At 37.7% G+C, this 20,231-nt stretch overlaps 1 protein-coding gene across 5 annotated transcripts in view; it reads right to left on the bottom strand.

Annotated features, from left to right (window-relative positions):
* Nucleotides 1-20,231, bottom strand: part of CDK14 (cyclin dependent kinase 14) — a 320,052-nt gene that overhangs the window by 108,822 nt on the left and 190,999 nt on the right. For 4 of the 5 annotated variants that reach the window (XM_017729275.1, XM_017729276.1, XM_017729278.1 and 1 more), the window contains 2 exons: nt 15,616-15,709; nt 15,078-15,185 (listed from right to left, as the gene is read on the bottom strand). In XM_017729275.1, coding sequence (XP_017584764.1) covers nt 15,078-15,185; nt 15,616-15,709 — 202 coding nt within the window. The remainder of the gene's footprint in view (nt 1-15,077; nt 15,186-15,615; nt 15,710-20,231) is intronic. The other variant, XM_008629897.2, reaches the window with a different exon arrangement.

The raw sequence follows: 20,231 nt of genomic DNA, 5'->3' as shown, positions 1-20,231 counted from the left end.
CACTTTGAGCACAAGAAGTGATTTATGATGAAGCTGTCTTCTAAAACCTTGAGGTAATGTGCCAGAATGGATGAAGGAAGCAAAACATTCCCACAAAATTTTAATAACACACATTCATAAAAAAAAAAAATCAAGCTCAACTAATATTTGTGCTTTAGCTCTGTCAAGGATGAAAAATGAGGTACTTGAAACAGTAGAGGGCCCAACTGTTCTTAACTTCCTTTCCCCACAGAGGCAAAATACAATGAAGTCTTGCCAGGAAACCTTTTTAATATGTGATTTTTTCCAACCTTACTTTGTGTAAATAAACAATATTTTAGTAGCTGTCTGCATTGCAAAGTTAAATTTATCCCAACACTGTTTTGGTACCATTTGCAGCACAAGTAAACTCATCATTCTCTTCATACCCATGGTTAATGCCTTTTCCTGGTCTTAAAATCAAGAGTCATACACGGTTAGAAGGGGAAAAGGGATTTTACTTTGGTATTTATTTTAAGGATCCTTAGGTGCGCACGTCCAGGTCATATGCATTGAAATGCACCCCACTGAGTATATGCCCCAAAAGATCTGGTATAACATTATAGGTTTTACTAATTAGTGTATCTATCAAAGATTCCCCAATGAGAGGCTCAAGTGAGCCCCCCTCCCCAAGGAACCTTCCCCTGGATGGTTCTATCTTGGTTTACAGAATATGTTCAGGAGAGGACCTTGGGGTCTGGGGCACACTGATCCCTAGCTACGAAGCTTCTAAACTGTTTAGTCTCTCAGCTTGACAAACAAGTCCAAGAATGTAGGCAAAAAGCACTAGGAATACAGAATTTGTAAAAAGGTATAATAGGGGTATAAAAGAAAAGGCAAAAAATCTTCATGGCATCATGGTAACCACAGCTACCTTTCTGAGGGACCCTGGCAGAGACACCACTGCAACTGTGCCAGCATGGGAAAGACAAGGGGGACTGGAGACTGCCCAAACACAGCTGTCCGCCCTAACGGAGCCAGGCTCTGCCCACTCGCTCTGCACGGGCTGGGAGCGACAGCTGGGAGGAGGAGGAGGAGGAGGAGGAACTGAGCAGGCGCTGCAGAGCATCAGGACAAGATTAAATGAAATCCCCAGCCTTACAGCAAAGCAGCATGGGGATTTGACATGCCAGTGTCCTTAAATGCTCAGTCAGGGAAGAGTTCTGTTTATTCCAAAAAGTACCTGCTTAATACTTACTACAATTTGGCAGGGCTCTTTCTGTGATTTGATGAGATGACTTTTAGAAACTGATTCTGTCTGTTATCCAAAATGAATTGGAATGAGTGCAAAACTAGAGTATTTAATTTAAATTTCACTATGAGAAAAAAGCAAGTGTGAAACAACTTGTAGAGGGCTGTGACATCCTCTTCCTACAGGGAGTCAGCCCATTTCATCATAAGGCCCTATTTTAGTAACTTACGACATTCATAAAAGTTCACATGGTGGAAGAAACTGGTTTTTTTTTATTTAGTGATTCTTACTAAAAAGTTTATATGAGACGAATGCTAAAAAACCCCTAAGAAAAAGGATTTGGCAAACTTACTTTGAAAACCGAGGGGCCTAGGTGTAGAGACATAATCTGCAATTAGCAGCAGAAGGAGAAAAAGGAAACTCCTGACAAAGACTTCACTTTCCCTCAAACCAGTGCAACCATGCAGCAATTTTGACAAATCAAAAACTAGTTAAAAAGTGATGTATACAGTAAAAGGAGATTGTTTAGCTCCAAAGTGGAAAGACGGCTCCTCAGTGAGGGATGCTCCATGCTGAACTGCTAAAAGCAGAACAGACAACCTGTCCTTTCAGCTTTCCCAGCCATCTCTGCTCAGGAGTCTCCTTCCATCAGCAAACAATCCCATAATCAGAATTAAAAAATTCTGACATTAAACTAGACTTAGTGTCTCTAATATCTGCTTTGGAGCTGCAGAAACTATAAAAGAACTCAACAGGATGAAACTGATCCTTAGCAAGAAGAGAAAAGAATTTGAAAGCTTTTGTAGAACTCAAAGCTGTGGATCAGGAAAAGACTGGGAAGAAAATTCATGTAGAAGACAAAAGCTGACCTCAAGAGATTTTTTTTCCCCCTCCTCCAAGGAGAAAATTTGGTCTTCTGGTATTGACAGAGTTTGTGAGCTCTCAAGTAAGGTTACAGAGAGGGAATGGTTTCACCAAGGAAGAGACTGGTGTGAATACATGTGAAGAAGCAGCTGCTGCTGATAGCTGTGCTGGAAGGTCTCTTCCTTACTGTTTGGGAACAAACAGAATGGTTTTCTTTACTACAAAGACAGCAGTTTTCTGCCAGAAGGAGCCCATGGCTCACAAGTCATGCTTGTTTACACATTCTTAAAACCTGCTCTGATTTACTGTGTACAGATAGGTATATACTCTGCATTTCACATTTCCTATCCTGTCTAGGTTGCAAAGCCTTTGGAATAACCCACCCAGACAGTCCTCTCCTAAACATGCTCTTTAAAGATTTATTTCTATTTTTTACTGACTTTTTTTCTTTAAACTGAAAAAGAGGAATAAAAATAAAAGCCAAAACCCTGTGGGAGGCTTTTATGAAATGCACTTCCAGAAGCCCTGCCATGCTGGCTCAGCAGCTGGCTCATTTGAATTCCAGGTATGCACTTCACAGGGTTTTTTTGGAAATGCTGGCTTATCGGAAAAGCAATGCTCCCTTTGGATCATAAAGCTGGCTTTATGGTCTTTTTGAAGACCATAAAACTGGCTCAGTTAACACACATGAATTCCTACCTAGTGTCGCAGTGTCCAATCGCATTGGCACAGGCCAAGCTACACCATTGCATCAGGATATTTAAGGGCTTAAAGCTGCCATTCAGCTGGAAAGCCTATTTAAATAATTAACAGAAAAGTATGCATATTCCTATGAATCGTCATAAAAATAGCAAGAAAAACATTTTTATTTAAAATAAGATTATGTTTCTTCACTATGGTGTAATTTAACTACAACTGTTCAAACAAACCAGAACATTTGGGATCACACTGGGATCACAGGGACTGTCCCTGCACCAGGACCTGACCCATTGGTTTTCACAGAAACCAATCCACGCTTCCCCAGAACAAACCTCCACTCTGAAGCAGTGAATGCACACTGCACTTCTCTGATACTGGAAACATTTTGTCTCTGGCCTGGTGCCCAGTCCCAGCACATCGTGGGAATGATTGTGCCTCGTAATGACAACACACCAGGATTCGCCACTCCTCACACCCAAGGAGCAGCACATGCACAGCACAATAGGAGCTCATGACGTGTGGTGCCTACGTGATAGAAATATACTTGGAGAGGAAAGCTGCTGTGCTAAGGCAGACAGAACACTATGGCTGGGCTGACTGAGCTGCCTGAGCTCACTGTCTGGGGAAAAAAAAAAAAAAGAGCAGTATCGTAAAAATTCTTTTTCTCACCTAAAAAACCAGGGGAGATAACATACACTGAGACTTATATATGAAGCCTGGTGCTCAGCATCACAAAACAGCATGACAGTAGAATCTGATCAGATCATCCAGAAGTTTGCCGGCTCCTTATTTTGCCAATTAAGGCCTTGATCTTGTAATAATTTCAATTTTGAATAGATTTGTGCAGCCACATGGAGCTCAGTGTTGCAGCAGGTATTTTATCAAGTTTTTTTAAGCAACAGTCTGCAGAAAATGAAGGCAGCCATTCATACTGACATTTGAAGAATGTGCAGGTTCAGGTGTCACAATATTTCTGAAACAGTGAGGGCATTAATAATGAGCTCCAGTGTGATGGGTATGTCTGATGGATAAGAGTACTCTTCTTGGATGTCTAAATATCCAGCTGATTCCTACACTGAACCTTATCAGAATTCCCAAATCAAATCACTTTTAAAAATGTCTAACCTTATCACTTAAAATCCATTTCAAGCGATACAGTTCGAAGTGTGCCTCCTACAACAAAACACAGCATGATGCTTGGTGTATTCACTCCAAACAGCAGTATTGTGCTGCTACAAAAGAAAAGACTTTTATACTATCCTTCTGAATCATGGGCACTGAACAAGCAAGCAGAATGAAAAATGGAAGTACAGATATATTTTTTTCCTAGAAATGGAGGAAATGTCAGCCTACGTCTGATGGAGAGAAAGCGGCTATAAAAGCAGCCAAGACATTTTAAGTGGGGTCAGTGCAGAATCCCAGGAGTTACACATTCTCATCCAGAGGATGGTAAGATCTGTGGGAAGACTGGCTGAACAGAACCTGTATCCTCCACTGCAGCACAGTCAGCTAACACACCTCACTCAGAGCACTTTGGAAATCTCCAGTGAATTCTTTGCTGAAATATCTACCCATTTTTCTGACTCTTTCTTTTACTTTCCTTGCAAATCCATTAAGAGGAAGGGGTTCGTTGCCCTGACACCATGAGGTACATGCCCAAACATTGAGATCAGAAGTGGGTTTTGAAAGACTACAGAATGCTGAGATGATAAAATTTTCAAAAATTGGAAATTGATTTAACCATTTACTGCTCATATAGCAGTTGTGGCCTTAACAAGCAGATGGCAGATGGCCTAAGACTTTTCATTTTGCTTATTTAAATGAAGGTGAAAGCTGGTATATCTCAGCTGGAAGAGGCAGTTTTAGTGAACCCTCTTGTTTGTTTTGACATTGGCACACTTGGTAACTTTGTCCATGACTTCTGAGCTATCAAAAGCACCATGCAGGAGAGATTAGGGAGTAGTCATCTCCTGTCTCCAATTAAACTTTAAGCCATCTGCAGGACAGCTGCAGTGGCAGCTCCTGCTCTTGGCAGCATTTACTTTTGGGCAAAAGGGAACTACTTCCCAGGAGCTGCTGGAACTGATCCTCTCTACTCACTGGAGAAGGGAGCTGAGAGGACTGGGCAGCATTTGGAGAACATACTGCCTACAGCTCCAAAATTAATTGAGGGGGCTTGCACTGAAATAATTAGTGATGAAGTGTGAGTAAATGACAGAAAATTCTCAAAAGATTGGAGCTACTTGACACCTAATGTCATGCTCCACTTTTTTTTCAGAAAAAGAAAATAAAAGCAATCCAGAGGGGGAAATGGATAACTAAATAAATAGGATACACAAATAAAAAATTTGTACAGATATATGACAATGAGCTTCAGTGCCACTAGTAGTCAATAATGAGGGAGAGGAAGGGAAAGACTGGAGTTACAATTTCTTATCCTCCATCCCCAATACATTAAGGTCCACAGAAATGCATGGCCTGAAATATTGATGACATAAAGGCTGAAAAATGATGGGGCATCAGATACAAGAACAGTAAAATGACAACTTTAACTCTTTAACATGAGCAACTCTGCTGTTACAAGGTGCTTTGGACATAAATTTAAAAGATCTCACTGAAATAGAAGAAAGAGAGATGTTACACCAATGAAACATGGACAATCAACTACACAAGTTATCAGAGAAAAAAATCAACCTCTCAGCACTGTAGGCACAGCTGATCTCTTGGACTATGTGAGGAATGCAGATGAGCAGCCCAATGTTATCATTAAGGTAGTTAAAGGCCATAAAAACAAAAACATGAGAACATTAGCAAGAATAAGATAATATAAAGGAGAAGTGGTAGGAAGCTGCACCAAAAGTACATTTTACTGAAAGTAAATGAAGCCCAATGAAGAGATGACTTTAGTAACAAACAGGTGTTTCACCACCCTCAGTTTTCAGCTACATTCGCTGGTCTGAATTTTTTTTATGGAATAGGGTATTGCAGAGTTTTCATGAAAAGACCAATTAAACAAACAAAAGGTGATTTTTCCTGGCTACAGTTTGAACTACTTTGAACTGCTGAGCAGCTGATAAAGTGATATGATGCAGTGAGGTCAGCAGGACTTCATCCCTACCCCTCCCTTTCCAAGAGGAAGGAGCAATACTAACCCACTCTAGTAAGCTGGCTCAGCAGCATAACAATGTCATTAACCAAATATGTCAATCTTCAGACCAGAGCAGATTATACCAAAATGCACAGGATCTCCAAAATCCGAATTATTAAGGTCTCTTTGTAAGTAATTAGACATTATGTTTTATGGATCCACACCAAGATTGCACATGAAGGATACTTAAAAGATTGATAAAATCCTTGGCTGCTTTCCCTCTGGTTTTCATGAAGGGCCAGTTCAGTGATACAAAATTTATGTACTTTTGTTTCTCTTATAAGAAAAGTACAATTACCAGCTATTGTAAAACAATCACATTCAGGATACACAGATTAAAAATGCAAATATAATATGTTCTAAGATGAAAATGAGTTATAATTCAAATAACACAGTTTTGAAAAAGAGACGTAAATTTAGAATATTTTAAAATGCTTGTGAATGGAAGTAAGCAGGCATTATTCTAAAATAATACATCTTTCTTTATGATGTAATAAAGTTTAATCCAGTTGAAAGCTTACAAAGTCAACTGATTTCTCACCTATCAAAAGATACAGAAATCTAGCTGTAATCTTCCAGTGTTTTTAGTAGATGCTAAAAATTTTCTTTGATTTGTCCTCATCAGGGTTATCATATTTATGTGAGACCATACCTACTGCACCATACTACATTCTCTGTTAAGAATTTAGCTTATGCCGTTCTGCTCCATCACTGACAGGTTTGAGAGTTTGTACCACAGCTATTTGGGTCCTATTCTTCCCTGAAAAAGCACTGTGAAGAATTCTCACTATGGTCTCACAAAATATATTATTAGCTTTCTGTTATGTACTTGGAAACAGACCTCAGCTGCCAGAAATATTGCTACACAGTGATATACATGCACACTCCAAAGACAAACATCTAACACAGGACATTTTTCTTCCTGCAACTGACAGCTGGAGAATCCTGTTCTGCTTTAGCCTCCAAGTCACTTTAAATGGAGGGCTCAGAAGACTGGGGAAGGAAGAACCAAAGCACAAGAATAAAACATAATACTGCATACCTCAGAACCTTTTCTGTTTGTTTAACATTCAGACACTTAAGAATACCTACTGCATTAAGATCCTAGTCAGGTAATTCTCCTACTCTCAATATCTTACGAGGCTTTTTTTTTTTACATTTTCTTATGTGCCAGAATACATTTCATTTCTATAGCCCTTTTTTTTCCCTTTTCCTACTTATCAATACTGATTTTGTCAGCAGGATTTTCTTTTCTCCATGCAAGTCTCATAAGAAATGGCACCACACAAATAGTGGGCACACAGAAATTGTGAGAGACAGCATTGTTATATGTATAATTAAAACTTAACTGAGGTTATACAAAATTTTCAACATATGAAAATTTTATGGCTAAGTTATTCAACCATAGCCATTTAATGAACTAGAAAAGCAGCTGTCCTTCTCAAGGTGTATTAATGTTTGCCCCTTGAACACTTGAAGACTCTTGAAATCACTAAGCTTATATCAAAATTTAGCTTATAGAAAATTACATTTAGCTTATAGAAAGACAATGAGGATCAGCAGCTTGTGTAAATGATAGTTGAAGACAATCTTATGGCAAGTGCTCAGCACCTTGCTAAACTAATACCTCGTCTAGGACACTGCTTAGGGAAACACTGAAATAGATATTAAAGTCTACCTTTATTCACATTAGGCTTACTGCAAATGGCACCTCAAGCATGGGCTGAAGGGGAAGTTTCCCCCAGACACCATGACAGAAAGAGCCATTTAAAGAGCCATTTACTTTTATCAGTTCTTAGGAGGGCAGAAGAAATCAGCTATTATTTTTGAAGTCTTTTAAAAAACGTGCAGACAGGAAAGACATATCAATCTTATAATTCTCATAACCCATCTCCAAAGTCATCATCTAAAACAGCCTAACATTGATTTTTAGACATTTTCAACCTTAAGGATGTTTCGACTTTTGCTACAGATCATAAACAACAATTTTGGCCATCGAGATGCTATTCAGAAAACTCACTTTTGGCAAGCAATGTGCAATTCAGACATAAGTAAAAGAAGAAAGGGAAAAGATTCAAGTGCAATGAACATTGTTTCTTTACTTATGAAAGAGAAAGCAATGCGACTATTTGATACCTGATCATTTATTATCTTCCCTAGCAAATAAAGCCAGCATACCAGAGTAAGTTGTTTAATGTACCTGTGGTTTTTTATAGTACAATATTATCTTGTAGAAAAAGTTTTTGAATAGCAGATCAACACTTCTGCTCAGAATTGGCTTCAGCTCCATTGGTAATATGCACAAATTGCTTGCAACTGCTTTTCTGTTCAGTGTCACCTGCATGCAAAAATGTTTGCAATTATAGCTCCATAACACATGTGGACACAACCTGCACAGAGAGGGATTTTGCATGGCAAAGAAGTATATTTCTATGGTGTAAGGGGCCAAGAAGGAAGGTGCCTGCAAAGATGTGAATCAGCGCACTGATTTACACCAGGTACTGATTTGCACAAGCTGAGGCTCAGCATATATTTTTTTCAATGTATTGCCTGTAAACACCCTCTCAAAGGCTAGAGGCAAGTCTGGAAAAGAAACAATGCTTCCTTATAATTATAGCCCATTTCTCATTCAGCAACTGAAATATGGCAGAAAGTAAACATTGTGATTCCAAAGAAAACCACAAAGCCATTGTTTTCCACTGAACCATGTCTTAATTTGTTTTCTTTTTCTGATAGCCAATTACTCCTCATGTTTTGCACTACCAAGCTGATAATAAGCCACACTCTTGCAATGCCAGCCCAGCCACGCTCAGGGTTTTGCTCAGAATTAGGAGGCTGGACAGGAACATTTTGCAGGCAGATGACACCTATGTGCATGAGGTTGTGTGACTGGATGGCCTGAAATCCAGCCAACCCTCAAAACATAAAGATGGGGTTACACATTAATTTACTATTTCCTCTCCATCTCTTCCCTCCTGCTACCAGCTGGTAGTCCCCCTGGCAAGTGTCCATAATACACTGGTGGGTATTTTTATGACTTTAAACATGGATGAACGGGAAGTTGAGTGTCCCAATTTCTAAAAGAAACATTAACAGAGTGTGAGATGCATATTTTTTAAAGCCTCCTTTCCTAACACACATAGGCAATACTCCTCTAGAAATTGTCCTACATTTTTACAAGTTTGCTGTTTTTCAATCCTAGGCTGAGTTTGTTTGCCCAGTACCATATGGGTTTAATACCAATGGGCATAAGGCAAAGAACAGCACAGACTACAGGCACTCAGACACGGTGAGGATGGGAGCTCTTCATAAAAAGTAAATGCAAATTAGCATAATTTACCTTGTGCCCAGTTATATGGGGTAAAGTTTACTCATGCAGTGATTAGTCTCATGCACAAAACAATATAGTGCAGTCAGAGAGCAAAAATTGAGCTGAAACTCCATAAAAAGAAATTTAAAAAATTACCAGGATCCTTTACAAAGCATGAACACATAGAAGATTTACTTTGTTTTTTTAAGTTCATTTTAAAGGTTAATTTCTCTCTAACTTGCCTAGTTTAGAATTACTTTCATTTGAAGTTTGGCATAAGACATAAGGCCCAGAGAGAACCCTTGTAAAAGTGGTATCAGTGCAAAACTTGCAGGCAACTACAGTAAAGTACTGAATAGGTGCTAACAACTTCAAAGAGAAGACCCACAGGTAGGGAAGCCTGATATTTATGTAATTAATTTCCAGTGGTGCTGAAAAGAAGTGAAATATTTTGCATGTTGTTGTTATAAAGCAGAGGAGAGGTAGATATATTAGAAGGATTGCCCTATTCTCATTCTAGTTACATATTGTATAATAGAAGACAGAACTCAGCAGTCATGTTTCTACTAAATTAGTTTCAAAAACTCCCCTCATTTTCCTCATGAAGTCATTGGTGGGAAGCAAAAATAAAGATATGGGATGAAAACACAAACTTTGCCCTCTAAGCAAGAGCTATTCATATTACAACAGATTCATCCAACCAGAAGAATAGATGGCAGCATAAACACCATGCCTACACAAAATAAAATTTCAGCTCATGTTCAGCCTCACAATTACATCTATTCCATCAGAGATGAACAACCTGTGTTTCAGAGCCAAAGTATTTACCGAGTGAAAGAAAAACATATTTTAATTAATGAAACAGGAAAAAAAGACCAATAAATTTGACTAAGTACCTGATCACACAGATTAACTTCAAAATCCAATGGTTTAAAGTACTCCTCCCTTGGGTTCAGCATTGCTAGCTTCCCAAAAGATGCTATTAATACAATGTACCAGAAAGCACATTTTCTTTGGGTCCCTAAAAGCGCTGAAAAGGTATTATTTCAGGCTTCAGAGGATGTCAGTGACAGGAAGTAAACCTTCAGATACAGAACCACATGGAGAAAGCTCTGCAGCTTCACAAACACCTGTTAACATCAGTCATGGAGGAAACAGTACTAGCCTGCATGACAAGACACTTCATGCCTGTAGTCATATATAAAAGTATGTGCGCATATATATACCTATATAAAATAATATTGCTAGCCTTTTAAAACTTCAATAACAGAAGCAACACTTCCATTCCCACTGAAATTAAGATGTCATTTTTCACAGCTATCTGAAATGGCAAACTCTCATGAGTCTTTGCTGCACAGCTCCATGCAGAAAGTTGGTGTTTCTGGTGTTGCCCTTTGACAGATCAGGCTGCTGGGCTCAACAAATGCATGTTGCTCTCTTTTAATTACTTTTTAGTACTGTGTATTATGGTATCCAACAGAGCAATAGCATCCAATATCAGAGAAGAGTCCTCAGCTTGTTTGATATGTGTGTCAGGAAAGACAGAAGCTTCTAGCTGCAATTTCCCACTCCTGCTGTGACACACCACCTGCAGTGTGATGCTCTGTGGTGGACATGCTTCCCACAACCACGTTTGCAGAGAGAATGCCCATTTACAGACAAACCAGCATTTAAATGCCATTGTCCTGCCTGTGAAGAGAGCTACAAAGTACCAAGAAACTCTTTGTACATTATTCCTGCAGTGAAATCTAATTTGCAGTGTAGTTGGCACCAAGGCTAAAGTTCAGGCAATGCACAGATTATTCCCTTATCGGGAAGGCTTCACAGCCTGGGAGGAAAATTCACTTTGATAAATTGTGGCTCTCAGAAAGCTCACGTAAAACAGAAAAGAGAAGTACCTTCCCACTTAAAAAAAACATCTCTGCAGAAGAAAAATTTAGCTAACACAAGAAATTCAACTCTGATCTGTTTTGAATCTGTTAAGAACAGCAAGTATAAAAGCACATGCTTATATAAAAATCAGAGCTATAAACAAGGTGCTATCTCCAGTGTGGCATGCACAAGTATACTGCAGGCTGCTCAGTGTAATCGGCTTTAACACTCAACTAATTCATATTGATCATCACCAGATCCAAGGAGCTGTCAATTTTCCATGGTACAGGGCTATCTTGAAGGCATTTGGTGCAGCTTGAACTTCTAGACATAATTAAATTTTATATTTACAATGGCACGTTCTCCTTGATCTGAAAACCTCAAAGTTTGCATACAGAGATATGTATGCTAACAAATGATCAACAGGAATAAACTATTGATAAAGATCTTAGCTACTCCTTATCAGAAGTCAAATGATATTTCCCAATTTTGTGCAGTTTTATTTTGATTCAACAGATTGCTTCACATATTTTTCCTATTCTCATGGTTTTACTGTGCACTTGATCAAAGTTTCATCCTGTCTTGTGCATGTATTATAAGACTAAATAGGAATGCTAAGATTACCACTTCATGTCTTCAGTCCATCAGACTTAGCACCTTGCAACAAAACCCCAAGCTGCTTGTCACAGAGAATGGCAAAGCAAAACGTTTGCTGGAAATGATGATGACACATCATTAGTTTAATACTTTGAGGCAAGAGACTTGTTAGCTCTTACAGGCTGTAATTACAAAAACCAGCAACAGAGCAAGAGGAAATGGCCTCAAGCTGCACCCAGGGAGGTTCAGGCTGGACATCAGGAAGAATTTCTTCACTGAAGTGGTTGTCAAGCACTGCAACTGGCTATCCAGGGAGGTGATGGAGTTACCACCTCTGGAAGGGTTCAGGAAGTGACTGGACATGGCATTTAGTGCTATCGTTTAGTTGACAAGATGGTATTCACTCAAAGGTTGGACTCAACCCGAATGATTTTAAGATTAAATTCTATGATACTACACTTTTCTCTTTTATTTTCTATGATGCATTTCTATCCAGAAAGTAACCCCAGTTTCAATATGCAGGAAAATGCAGGAGCAAAGATGTAATAGTATACTGAATAAACCAAAACACCTCTGCATTAAGGCACTTAATTCACTGTTAAACCTCTTAGAAAAATCAACCTACTTATATGTGTGATTCCCATTTCATTTGGTAAGCACAGTTTTTTTAAAAGAACTTATCAACACTTTTAAGTTTAGGCAGAAAAAAGAATTCATGTTATCAGATTCGAAGTGTGACAATAACAACTTGCAGCTGCTTATTCATCAACATCTGTAAGTGCTGGTCTGATTCTGAGAACAGATCATTTGTATAAACCCTAGCTATTATATTGAGGCCTGTGGTTGTAATAGAACCTGAGTATGCTTATTAAAAACAGCTGCTGTAATAGAAATAGCGAATCAGTGTATATTACCATTTAAACACCCACAAATTGAATCAATAGAAGTCAGGAGAGACAAGCTTAAAGAGAAAAGTTCTTAAACAAAACTGAAAGATCAACCACTGTTCTTAATCTACTATAAACAATCACTTAATTAAGCTGTTATGAAACATAAATAAACATCATTCATAATGAGGAAGAAACATATGCGTTTGTGTGTTGCATCTATTTTTGCTATGTAGATATGTGAAGAAAGCAAGCAGTAGAGATACACAAAAACATTTAGAGAATGTCTCTGACTTCAGCTTGATAATCACTGAAACAATGTACATAAAATGTGTTTTAATTTCATTTACATAATAATGGGGAGTAAACAATAGGAAATCAAACAGCCATTTAATATTTTTAAATTGTTATTCATGTTAAATTTTATTCACTTTTCTTTACTATTTCTTAAGATTTTTCCACTTTCCTACTACAATGTAACCAATTCCCCAAAAGCTGCAACCTGGCTCCTTACACACTAAGGACATGTAGCTATGACTAGTAACAACAGCAACAGATATTACACAGATTAATATTCCTTTTTGTTGCAAGTTGTGTACAAGGTGTGAACAAAAGGATTACTGAATTAGCATGAAGGTGGACTGCACCTTGCAGCATTTTCAGAAGACAACCCTCTGTTATAAGAAAACCTTCACTGGTGGATATTGAAAACATGAAGGGTAGGAACTCTTTCTGGAAAAGTCTTTCATTGGTTGATCTGTTTCTTTCACAGCAGTGTAAGTGCTCACTGTGTGGGAGTAAATCATATTAGTTATCTGGTAAAACAACCTGATTAATTTTGTACTTCAGTGCTATTAACTATCATATTATATATGATTCACTGGAGAATTACTGAATTTAATCCCTCTGTTCAAATACAAAACCAAACAAGAATAATCCTTCGGTTTATAACTTTAAAATAGATAACTTAAAGCCTTAATGATGCTTAGAGTACATTAGGAAGGCACCCACTGAAACTATTTAGCTAATGGTAACTAGACACTTCCTAGAAAGCCTAATTAATTGGGATTTAAAATTAACTCTGATTTGCAATGGACCATAAAACTACCCAGACCAAATTTTATCTATGTATTTGATGGTTTGCAAAAGACCAAATTAAAGAAAGATTATCAATAAATTATCCCTTGTTTTTTCAACACTGTTCTCAGTATTTGCAACTGCAGTTTTAAAACAAAATTTTAAAAAATTGGCAGGCCTCAAAACTCATACTAGGTTGCATTTATCTTGACATTTTAACACACAAATAGTTGTGAGGATAGAGAAAAAAATAGAAGTATTCAAAAGGTTTACAAAAGGCATACAAAACCAGATTTATATGATATATCTATCACTATCACTTTTTGCACTGTATGTCACAATTTCATATGATAAATTGCAAAAAAAGGCCCTGCTAAAGGAAACATCTGATTTCTGCTGTTACAAGTGCCCTTAATTTTTACAGCAAAAACAGTCAGTAAGATTTTACTGCAATAAATGAGATGAAGTCCCAAAGAGAAATTTATTCTTTCAAAATTTCATGTTCTATAAATAAGGAGAAAATTTCAAATTAATAAATGAAAAGCATAATAAGTTCAAAAAGCAAAAGCCGGAAACTGGCTCAGAAGTTGCTAGCTTAAAATACACAAGCTGGCAAACAAACAAAGCAATGAGACATATCACAGGAACTACTCAGAACTGCTGCTCCCAGTCTATGCTGCAGAACAACTATTCTTTCATAGCACAGAATTTTCAGGGTATTAGCCAAAAGGGCAGAATAACAAAATATTTTACAGAAAATTAGTTATATTTATAACACAATCAAGTAAGGCCTTGTTTTAGAGAGATATTTTTTTATGAGTCATTCCTAAAAGCATTTGCTAAATTCCCTGATGTCCCAACAAAAGAGATACAGCACAAGCAAGTCTGAGTAAAGTGAAGAATGTAAATTTTTTAAACATATTATGAAAGACTTTCTTTCTCTCCCCATGGACCAAAAAAGAATACCAAATAAATACTCTGCATTTGAAATATGTGACTTCTTACAAAATAACCTTTGAAAGCAAGGGTATGCTCATGTTTCCCTTCTAAATTTGTAGTCAGAAGCAATCAAGAGATTGACAGGTTAAGGTAAGACACTGCTCCTTCGATACTTTCCCTGATGACCACCCAACAGTAGCAGGGCCAACTCTGGCTCATCTGGGTGAGCAAAACCACTTCCCTGAACAAACCCACTCCACAACAGCACAGCTCCCAGGAGGCATCAGAGTAGATATAAACCTTTATTTGGAGACAAGAAAAGTTGTTCCTGAACCTTTTGTAAGGGAACTGCCAAACCCTGAGCACAATGGAAGAAAGAGCAAATGCAAATAAAATCCCAAGCAAACAAAACCCAAAACCCACAATCCTGAGTAGAAGAATATATAAATTATGATTATGTTTGAGACAAATTACCTTTTCTTTCACTCCCAATGTAGATGTGTCATCAGTGCCTTTGATGAGCAACCCACATGAAGGCCCTAACCAGGCTGCAGAAGCAGTAGTCAAGGACCCCTGTTGAACCTGAGTATAAGCATGATTTCAGATTTCCTATTCTGTTTCTCACCTGACTTTCTAACTTACTTTTCCTTTATATATCTGTATAATAAAAAAATACTTGGCATTAACACTACAATATCAGTAGAATATTAATAAGTCCATCCAGAGTTGTCCTCTGCAAAGTGAGGATGACAAACTGGCTGGATTTCCACTGCCTTACATTTGGAAAGCTTTTCCACAATTGCATAAATGTCTCTGTTTTTAAAAAAATACTAAGTGAAAAGAATTAGAAACGGAACTTTTTACACAAAATATATCAAGTAAACTCTGTCTAGCTTGTGGACTGGGCTTCTGATCCTTGGCTCTATCAGTACTTTAATTCCTAACACAAAGAAATATGTGAACATTTATCCATTGATCCTTTGTTGTCTTACTTCAGCAATAAAGAACTCACCAGAAATATTCTTTCAAGTTGATCTTGAATGTCTTTCATTCCTGGAAAAGCAGCGACCCCTTGAATCATTTCTACAAAGATACAACCCACTCCCCTACAGAAGGAAAAAAATAAAGGCAATGTTAGATTTCTTGCAGACCAAAAAGCCAACAACAATGCTTTTGTATCCTTTACCAGCACTTAAATTTTTTTTTTCTTAATTGATGCCAGGTGGAAGGACAGGCATGTGCATTTGCTAAAATCAGTGTATACAAAAGAACACTTCTCAGGTGTTTGAAGACAAGTGTAGGTAGAGGTAGCAGGAATAAGGTTGGTAGGTGTTGAGACCAGTAAAGGCACAGCTGCTGATTTCTGTGTTAGTGCTTCCCAAGCAGAATCGTCATGCACCCAAATAAACTCTGGGGATGTGGGAATGACAGTGAGCGAGCACCCTTGGGAGAAGCTGAACGGGGACAGAATGATGACATGGAAGCACACTGGCAGGGCTTAGCATAGGAGGAGAATCTGGGAGAAGGTGAGTAAAAAGGAAAAGGGCACGTGGCTGCTCACAGTCACTGAACTAAGCTACTGCCCAAAGGCTGGTAACTTTGGGAATGTACTTGCTTGGACTTTCTTCTCCCCTCTTCCAGCATAAATGAAAGAAGCCCAAAGCCCATAGCTGCTGACCGCATTCCCCAGAAGCTCTGGCTCAGAGGTCCTGCAATGAGTTGAGAAGCCATGGGCTCCCTCCTCTCCCCACTGTGACAGCCACCTCCTTTGCAGCTCCTGTCCTTGGTTTCCCACAAAACGTACTTCACATGAGTCCCCCTCATCCCACTGAGTTAAGCCAGTGGCAAAAGTACTGGGAAATCAGACTGTAAAAATATCTGAGGCATACTAACTACAGCACAAGGAATGGATTCTCAAAGATTAAGGAAAGCTTCTGTGACTCTATCTCAGATTCCAGATAACCTGTAAACTTCCTGCATCTCAAAAGGAAAGCAAATTACAAACTTGGACTGGTATCTTTTCTGGATGAAAACATCTCAAGAGTTGCTTGTTCCCTCAGCAAAAATAATTTTAAGAGAAAACATCCCTCTTGGCTATCAATAGGATGCAGAATTTGATGATATACTTCAACTTCTTCAATTACATTTTTCTGCATACATTTTTCTACAACTTTCATATGCAAACACCCACATATCCCTTACAACCACATCTGTGTAAGCAACCACACAAAAATGCTCTTCACTCAAAGTAATAGCATGTTCAAATCCCCAAAACATACATCAAAATGAACTAAGAATTTCAACACTAACTACACTACCACCTCCCCCTAAAACTGAGAGTTTTGTTTCTGTGTCAGAAAATCCCAGCAATAACCTCTCATTTAAATTTGTTTTTAGAAGTAAATTATTTGGAATGTAGTAATTACATACCTTTTCATGCTTATGCATCATGATGATGCATTCAGAAAGCAGCATTTAATTTTAGGATATGTGTGCATATATTGGCGAGGAAGCTATTCTAGAATAAAACAACAATGAAAACAGGTTGCACATTTTCATTAAGACTGGAGCTGAGTACTCATAGATGCCACTTAACTAAAAGCATCAGTAAATAACCCGTGCTTTACTCATCTCTCAGGCTTTGATAAATACCCAATAATGAAACGATTTTACATTCCAGGACAATGAGGGTTGATAGTCAAATTTTTTGAAGAAGAAAATTAAATATACCTCGCCATTTTCTAGTTCTACAACCCAAAGGATGGCTATATTAAGTAAAGCTTCTTGTTGGCATAGAAAAGTGGAAGAAAACTTTGGAAAGCACAGTTGTGGTCAAATTTTAGAATAAATCAGGTGTTCGTAAAAGAGAGGTTAAAATTTATGTTCCATATGCTTCTGCTGGCTACCAAATGAACTGAATTGATTAAACTGCCATTCATCATTTAGTCTGGTTAGTGCTTCATTAGGCACAGATAGGCACACTATATCTTAGTCAAATACTTATAAACAGTACCAGCATCTCCAGCAAGGAAAAATTCAAGATTTCAGCCAAGAGCCTTTTATTCAAGATGAGCAATAAAACAATTAAACTTAGACTAAAGAAAAGATGATAGCAGTTCTATTCTTGCAACCAGAAAACAGGCATTTGATTAAACCAGCATATCATTTGAGAGCATATACAAATCTGCAGAGAATCTTCATCTAGCTGTTTGCAGTGCTGTAAGGGCAGCAGGAAGATTTTGCCAAATTTTGTATTGCTTTAGATTATTTATAAATTTGTCCACTTTTAGTGGTTCTGAGAAAAGTATGAGCAAAAAAATCAAGTAAGAACAGCAGACAACACTGAAGAAAAATTTCCTTCTTGGAAAGAAGAATCCTATTATATCTCTTGGACTCTTGTGCAGCCTAGAATTCCATTTAGTCACAAGAAGAAATAAAACAGTACTGGAGTTAAATAAACACCTAATACAAAAATCAAAAGGGTATGATAATCACTGGGGAGAGAAATATAAGCAGCCTTCAGTATTTGAGCTGGAAGACTGCTGTTCCCTTCAGCCCACTTGAAAATTAAGCTTATGATTGGTTTCAAAGGTTATGGTGTTCAGCACATTGACGAATAAGTCAATAGAAAGAGAAGTTTAAATGAATACTAAAAAAAGGGAGAATAGTAATACAGAAAATATGACACTGAACTAGGAAATGGATAGGAAATACCCAGAAAGCCATAATAGCACATAAAGGCTTCAAGAGGGCTGGATGGTATTTTAGATGTCATAGTGGTATCAGTGAATCTTAGGATCACAGTAAGTAGAAACCTGAGTATGTCATAGGATCCCTGCATTGCAAACTGTAACTGTGAAAGAGAAAAGAAATAAAGCCTCTACAAGGCCTTGAAATTTTGTCTTGTTTTTGTAGACCTCACAAACTTTTAAACAGTTTAGAGATGGTTTTGAACAAAGCAAAAACTATTTTCATGCCAGAAGAACTGGGTTTTGAAGAAAATAAGAAAATGATGTCATTCTTGGCTACAAGAAAACCCAAGGGACAGGGAGAATGTGATGACTCTGTATTTAAAATTATGCAAAACAAAGGACAAGGAAGAACTGATCAGGATTTTAATGGTTCCCAGAATGGTAGGTACGTCCAAAATAGTGTAACTAGAAATAGCAGAATGCCTTTAGGAAACAGAAATTTTAGGGAAATACAATTAATAACTGTGCTGTACCCCAGCCTCCCAATGGACTTGAAGCACAGTTACAGTCATGTAAAACTAGACAAGCTGAAATACTTAAGAATATTCTTCAGGAAATAGACTTGCATTAGCAGTTGAGTGGGTAAGATGATCTCACACATCACTCCCATCTCTAGTTTCTATGATGCAAAGAGTACTTCTTAAAATATGAAATAGAGGCTTTAATGTGCACACACATGCAAGGGTATGTTATTTAGGTAAATTTGTCCACACTCAGCATACAATGACATTTTCAGGAAGCAGGTATAAATAGGTTTTTGACAAAATAATATTACCTTAATAAATTTCAGTGTATTCAGTTCAGATTTTCCTACTCTCTTTACAGGACTCCTGAGTTTGGACAAATAAGCCAAATGCTGCAATGTTGTTCAGAGACCTTTCCAATGCAATGGTATAGGATAAACTTGCAAAGTAAAAGTGACAGCCATTTAATGCTGAAATGGGTGGTTTACTCTCTGATGACAACAAGCATGACTAAACCTATTGCTGTATTGATGAGACCATACGTGGCCATGCCATCTAATATTGCTCTCCTATTCTCCTGCTTAATTTCCTGGGACTCTGGCTGTCACCATACAGCCTTATACAGAGCAAGAGTTACTAGCACAGCTGAATGGCTTCTCCTGCATTTGAATTGACATAGTAAATGAGCCTGTAAAAATGAAGTTGAACACCTCAGGAACCTTTTTTTTTTTTTTTTTTTCTGCACAGCTTTTATAATTCAGAAGGGTATTCCCTTAAAATTAACTTGCTTACTGGTGAACTGGTTTTATATATTTAGCTTAGGGATTCACATCCTGTCTCTGTGTAACAAAGATCCTTATTGCTGCAAGAATCTCCAGCATATCTGTACTTGAATACTGTTTAAAAAAAAATAAGCATAAAAGCTTTGGTAAGGCATAATACATAAAAGATCATAAGGGATGATTCTTTCAGTTAATATTATGATTTTTCTTGATGGAGTCATAAAAGAGACTAGAGACACACTCCAGAATGAGGAGCTGCTTCCAAACCAACTTTTAGTTTATACTTAAATCAAGAATATAGAAACTGTATGTTTTGAAGTGTTGAATATTCTGCCTTGAACAGATCTGCTTTGTAGCAGGCTCAGTGCAGGTGATAATATTCAGCATGGCCTTCACAGTGAAAACCTATGCTGGGTCTTCACATAATGTTTCTATCTGGTCATTAAGCCTGTTTTCTGTGTGCAGGGTTTGGCTTCAGAGGGGGAAGGCATTTTATGACAAGCAATTGCTTTCAGCAATCCCCCTGGTGAGATTTCTGAAACTCAAAGGAACAACAGAGTTTTCATTCAAGCTTCCCAAACCACACATTGTTTGTAATGTTAAATATATCAGAATTAAAAACCAAGCAGA

The sequence above is a fragment of the Corvus brachyrhynchos genome, unplaced genomic scaffold (assembly GCF_000691975.1).
Source record: "Corvus brachyrhynchos isolate BGI_N302 unplaced genomic scaffold, ASM69197v1 scaffold142, whole genome shotgun sequence".
Lineage (NCBI taxonomy): Eukaryota > Metazoa > Chordata > Aves > Passeriformes > Corvidae > Corvus > Corvus brachyrhynchos.
This window is presented reverse-complemented; position numbering and strand designations above follow the sequence as displayed.